Here is a 6,215-nt window from a genome sequence, read left to right on the forward strand (position 1 = left end):
CAGTAATTGCAAAAGTGCAAATTAGGTCATGAAAATAAGTTCACAATGCAAGAAAACTTAATGGCCCTAAAACAGGTTTATACATTTATGTTCTTTAACAAAATATAATTTATGAAATATGTGAAATATTTTCTTGACAGGATTTTTGAGACTCACCGAAAAAGAAAATAACAACATATCAAAGATGTATGAAAATGTCAAGATTCTGAAACTTGTCTTTTAGGTTGAAAAGTGCATATTATTTATGGCTAATATTGTGTCATCCAAAAGAAGGCTGAAAATCTCCTCAGTCAGATGCATCTTCACAGTGTACTGATCAGCTCTGTAGTCTAGCCAAGTTCTCTCCTCATTATGAAGTTCCTGAATCTAGAAGTAGATAAAAAGACAAAAACGAGACATTTTTAGTTCTACCATTTACTGCAGTCTTAAATAATATTTGAGCTGAAGTTACACCAAGACCACTAATTTCATAAGCAATTATAAGAGTGCCTTTACACACACCAGTATAAAGTCCACTCTGTCTCTCTTGGCGTACCAGTATTTGCACAGTTTTTGGAGCATCTCTGTCATCTGTTGCTCACTTCGCTCTAAATTCAGAATTTTCTGTATCTCTTTTCTCATGGCAGCCTGCAAATAACATTAGATTAACAAACTGTACATTTTCTTAATAGTACTTTCATCAAAATGTTAGTTCAACAGAAAAAGAAATAATGAAATACCTTTAAAAATGTGACTGAAATTTGACTGAATTGCAGGGCTGTGATCACAGATTGATCATCTATATTCTGAGCAGATTGTTTTGTTCTTAACAGATCACCCCAAATCTCATGAAGTACATCAGATGTTAACTGAAAGATCACCTACAGTGTAAGATGAACAAGGTTTAGATCAGAGTTTTGGTTCTCTCATTCATTTATCATTTTTATAGTCATTTGTTATGTACACATTCCTACATAGACAAACCTGCCGATAACGTTTGCGACTATCATCGTCTATTAAATAGCTTGGTGTTTCATAAAGTTCAAGAGTGTCTTTATTTGCTTGGCCACACAGAATCTCCACTGCAGCATCCACTAATCTGTACACGATGCTGTCTTCATGGGGCGGCACCTTTATCTTTGGTGGCATGTCCGGTTGGGCCTGATGCCACTGCTCCAAGACACATGGCATAAAATGGAATATATCCTGAATATCCTGAATATCAAAGAGAGAAAAGTGCAGTAAAAGTAAAAAAAATAAAAACATTTTACATTGATTCAAATTTCATGCACAGATACTATTTTACACAGATTTTTTTATTATTCTTCACTAAAGCAAATTCTACAGTTGTTTTGGCAACTTACAGTCTCTGTAGATTGATTGTCATGCAATGATTTAATTCTTTGTCTCTTTCTGTTATCCTGAGGACAGTGAACTCCATCTCTATCCAGCTCTTCTGTCAGCTTAGTATCTGCACGATGCCTGTTTTGATGGAGCTCAAATTCGGTCTGTAAAATATAGGTGCTCAGTGATAGATACAATTGCCATATGCTTCATATAGTTTGTGAAAAACTAAGTTTGTGAAAGCAATAGCTAACCAAAAATGAAAATTCTGTCATCATTTAATCATTCTCATGTAATTCAATGCCTGCGTGACTCTGTTTGCAAGAATGTTGATGCTCCTCTTTTCTATACAATGAAATCATACTGTGAACAGAGGCTGTTGAGCTCCAGTAAAAACAAACAGCACCCTAAAAGCACTATCAAATCCGTACATACAGTATATCACAGAAGTGAGTACACCCCTCACATTTTTGTAAATATTTTATTATATCTTTCATGTGACAACACTGAAGAAATTACACTTTGCTACAATTTAAAGTAGTGAGTGTACAGCTTGTATAACAGTGTAAATTTTTCTTTGGTCGACCATGGCGATGTCTGTTCTGAGTGGAGCCTGTCCTGTTAAACCGCTGTATGGTCTTGGCCACCGTGCTGCAGCTCAGTTTCAGGGTCTTGGCAATCTTCTTATAGCCTACGCCATCTTTATGTAGAGCAACAATTCTTTTTTTCAGATCCTCAGAGAGTTATTTGCCATGAGGTGCCATGTTGAACTTCCAGTGACCAGTATGAGAGAGTGAGAGCGATAACACCAAATTTAACACACCTGTTCCCCATTCACACTAATGAGTCACATGACACCGGAGAGAGAAAATGGCTAATTGGGCCCAATTTGGACATTTTCACTTAGGGGTGTACTCACTTTTGTGGCCAGCGGTTTAGACATTAATGGCTGTGTGTTGAGTTATTTTGAGGGGACAGCAAATTTACACTGTTATACAAGCTGCACACTCACTACTTTACATTGTAGCAAAGTGTCATTTCTTCAGTGTTGTCACATGAAAAGATATAATAAAATATTTACAAAAATGTGAGGGGTGTACTCACTTCTGTGAGATACTGTAAGTCTTATGCTACCGCTACTGTCAAAAAAATCGTACTGACCTAAACATTTTTTAATGGTAGTGTACATGCTTCCACTATATGCAAAAGAGTTACATTTATCTTAAGATCTCCTTTTGCGCTCCAAAGAAGAAAGAAAGTCAAACAGGTTTGGAACGACATGAGGGTGATTAAATGGTTCAAGAATTTTCATTTTTGAGGAACTATTCCTTTAAGTGCTTGGTGTTGCTTACTCTTGGTGAGGGCATTTCAGAGGGATGTGAAAGGTTTCTTGCTCCACCTGACGTGTCTTCCTGAGGTTCATTTTTTTGTCGTGCGTGTGTAGTATTTGAAGGTATGGTCTCATCTGTAGGAGGACACTGACTATGTCCTCTTCGTCCATCTGCCAATGATGTGTCCTTCTGTTGTTTATCTCTCTTTGCCATAGGTGGCTCCTCATCTGAGAAGGGATCTTCATCCACCCCCGTCTCTACATCACTGCTGTGTTCTCTTTGTATGTGTGCAATGTCCTCAGCTCTGACCAGGACACCGTGGCTTTTGTCACAGCTAAAGTACTTCACACCTCTAAAAGTTCCATCGTGGTTTCCGTTAGGGGCATCCAAAGCAACACCAGCCCAAAACCCATTCGCAAACGCCACGAGACCTTTATATTTCAGCATACCCGGCCTGGAGTTACACACAAGAACTCTGTCTCCAATTTGAAAGGAGGACAATGTATCTGAGATTTCATTGCTCACATCTTCAGGAAGTGAGCTAGTGTACTCCGAACAGTCATTTTCCTCTGCGTCCTCACACAGAGCTCCATAAGTATCATCGTTTACCTCCTTTTCCCTCAGATTGTTCGAGTCTAGACTTTGAGACTCTTTTCTTTTCAGAGTGAAGTCCACAGGGAGAGGAGGGAGGTTCTCACTGTTAATTGAGAGATCTTCCACAGAATCAGGTGGAGCTGGAAGTTCCTCCTCACTGGTCCATGTAATAATTTCAAAGGCAGGAGGAGGAGGACAACCGTAGCTGTCAAGACCTGATGCGGCTCCTCCTTTAACGGATGGAGGGAGTTCTGCACTTCCGTAAGACAAAACCTCATCTACAGGAGAGAGAATTTCTGACAGGGTCGACTCTACAGTCGGTTGTCTTTCGTAACGTGGTGGTGTAGAGCGTTCTTCCTGTTTATTGTTCAAATAAGGCTGAAAATCGTCTAGTACAACAGTGTACTCTTCTGCAAAAACTAAAGAGCAACTACTTGCTTGAGCTGCTTCAATCTTCTCCTCATCGAGATAATCCTTTTCTTCTTCAGACCAAACGAGTGCTTCACTATGAAACGAAATTGCCTCTGACTTCTCATCTATCTCAGACAGACTGACATCACAAGATGGACTATCCTCAGCCTTTCTTATTTCCACACTTACTGCTTCCAGAATTAAGGTTTCAATAAGTGGATTGTCTGTTTTTTGTTCTGGAAATTCATTGGTTTTATCTATTTTGGAGTATGAAAGAGATGACTTCCATTGCCCCCCAGCATTCTGGTCACAGATATTGTGGTTGTTGTTCAGGGTCAGCACACGGTGAAGTCTCTGATCGTTCTGTACATTTAGAGCTGTGGTATCTAGTGTTGTGCTGCCATTGACCACGTTTGTCGTCTTTATGTCCTCTTGCTCCTTGGGTTTAAGATGGCTATTTTTAGAGTCCAATTGGAGATCATCTTTTTTGTCAGATGACAAACTGGATACTATTGGGGCTCTGAGTGAATCTGAATGAGGTTCATGGTTGAGTGTGAAATGCTGGATATTTAATACCGGCTTCATTGGCACTTTAGCTGGATGTTGTGGTCTTTCTTTCTTGAGTGTGCATGTGTCCTCATAAAGACCTTGAACCTTCTTCTGAGTGTCTTGTTCTGAAAGCAATGTTCTGAAAGTGTTATCAAATATTCTCTATTGTCAAAAATCCTAAAGGAATGCTAATGGAATTTATAATATAATTTGGAACCACTCCCAACTAAACCTTTGCTAAGCCCCAGCCTTAAACCATTACAAACCAATCCTACTTAGCAACCACTCTTGAACAAGTTCACTGATGTGCTTTTGTAAATCTGTAAAAATGTAAATAGAGCCTATCTACGTGTTTGGATAGTTTTAAATGCAATTTAATAAAAATCAGACATTTATGCAGGAACACTTTTATAGTACCAAGAGAGCATGAAAATTTTATTTTTTCATTTTCCAAATGTTTCTGAAGAAGTTCATGGATTAAACTGCCACCCTCACTCACAAATGAACATGTAGTTTAGTAAGAATATCTATACTTATTCTGAGATCATTTAATGTTATGAAACATGGCGAATGTAACATCAGTTTAAAAAGTACAGCCAACAACAACCAACATACTGCATTATTATAAATCTCAACGCTGGTAACATACACTGTCGTTCAAATGTTTGGGATCATTAAGATTTTTAATATCTTTGAAAGAAGTCTCTTCTGCTCAGTGCTCACCAAGGCTGCATTTATTTGATCAAAAATACAGAAAAAAACAGTAATATTGTAAAACATTATTACAATTTAAAACAACTATTTTCTATTTTAATATAATTTAAAATATAATTTATTCCTGTGATGCAATGCTGAACTTATCACCCATTACTCCTTTTCTTTCTTTTCTTCAGCCTTCAGTGTCACATGATCCTTCAGAAATCATTATAAAAACTGTTTTCCAGTTTTGCATTGTTTATGTGCAGTCATATGCTATAAAAGCCACAGTAAATCAGTATGGGCATTGAGTCATTTCTCTCACAGCATGAGTCAGCAGAAACTAGACACACTGTAAATCAGCACTCACAATGAACTGCAGTCCACTAAATAACAAAAGATAGACATCTATAAAAGAGAATGTCTGTGAAAAAGTCAAATCAGACTGTATTATGTCTGACTGCTTTCTTTTACTGTCTGAAACGAAGACGAAGCCTGATAATTAAATTTTCAATTAGCATACACAATGTGTCATGGAAAGCTTTGAAAGCCAAAAAACACAGAACCTTCTACCCACCATTAACTTCAGGTCCTGATTTCACAGCCTTCACACAGTCACGCTGACATGAAGTGCTTCCACCTTCAGTCTTGCCGATTCTTTCTGGGCTGATAAGGTGAAGGGAAGCCTGGTTCTGTCGGCTGTACCTGTGAGAGGGACTGGTTGGAGGATTATTTGATTCTGCGACTTGCAGAATATCCTGCTCGGCCGGGACGAATTCAACTTGGTTCCTCTTCCTTCCTAAAGTCCATACTTCATCTGAAGATAACAGCCTCCTCAAACCTGCCTTACTCAACAAGCTGAAGGAAAACAAGCAAAGTTTGAACTCACATTTGAGGCCTCATCATTGAAAGTAACATTTCACAATCATTTTACAAAATATATTATGAACAATGAACAGTATTTTTTTTACATCATTTATTTATCTAGGTTCATGTTAACTAATATATATATATATATATATATACAGTGGTGTGAAAAATACAGTGGTGTCCTGTTTTCTTATTTTTTTGCATGTTTGTCACACTTTAATATTTCAGATCATCAAACTAATTTAAATATTAGTAAAAGATAACACAAGCAACTGAGGCAAGTGAGGCCTGCAGTTCTTTGGATAATGGCTCTCACTGTGGTTCGCTGGAGTCCCAAAGGTTTAGAAATGGCTTTATAAACTTTTCCAGACTGATAGATCTCAATTACTTTCTTTCTCATTTGTTTCTGAATTTCTTTGGATCTCGGCATGATGTCTAGCT

General features: G+C 37.8%; 1 protein-coding gene across 1 annotated transcript in view; it reads right to left on the minus strand.

Moving 5' to 3' along the window:
• Positions 1–219: 219 nt before the first annotated feature.
• Positions 220–6,215, minus strand: part of LOC107587705 (centrosome-associated protein 350-like) — an 8,923-nt gene continuing 2,927 nt past the window's right edge. Inside the window, exons 2-8 of the mRNA XM_016275588.1 lie at positions 5,482–5,762; positions 2,676–4,333; positions 1,344–1,487; positions 964–1,194; positions 720–860; positions 502–627; positions 220–366 (exon numbers count right to left, since the gene is read on the minus strand). Of these exons, the coding sequence (XP_016131074.1) occupies positions 220–366; positions 502–627; positions 720–860; positions 964–1,194; positions 1,344–1,487; positions 2,676–4,333; positions 5,482–5,762 (2,728 nt within the window). The remainder of the gene's footprint in view (positions 367–501; positions 628–719; positions 861–963; positions 1,195–1,343; positions 1,488–2,675; positions 4,334–5,481; positions 5,763–6,215) is intronic.

This window comes from Sinocyclocheilus grahami, unplaced genomic scaffold (genome assembly GCF_001515645.1).
Source record: "Sinocyclocheilus grahami isolate Dianchi unplaced genomic scaffold, SAMN03320097.WGS_v1.1 scaffold95.1, whole genome shotgun sequence".
Lineage (NCBI taxonomy): Eukaryota > Metazoa > Chordata > Actinopteri > Cypriniformes > Cyprinidae > Sinocyclocheilus > Sinocyclocheilus grahami.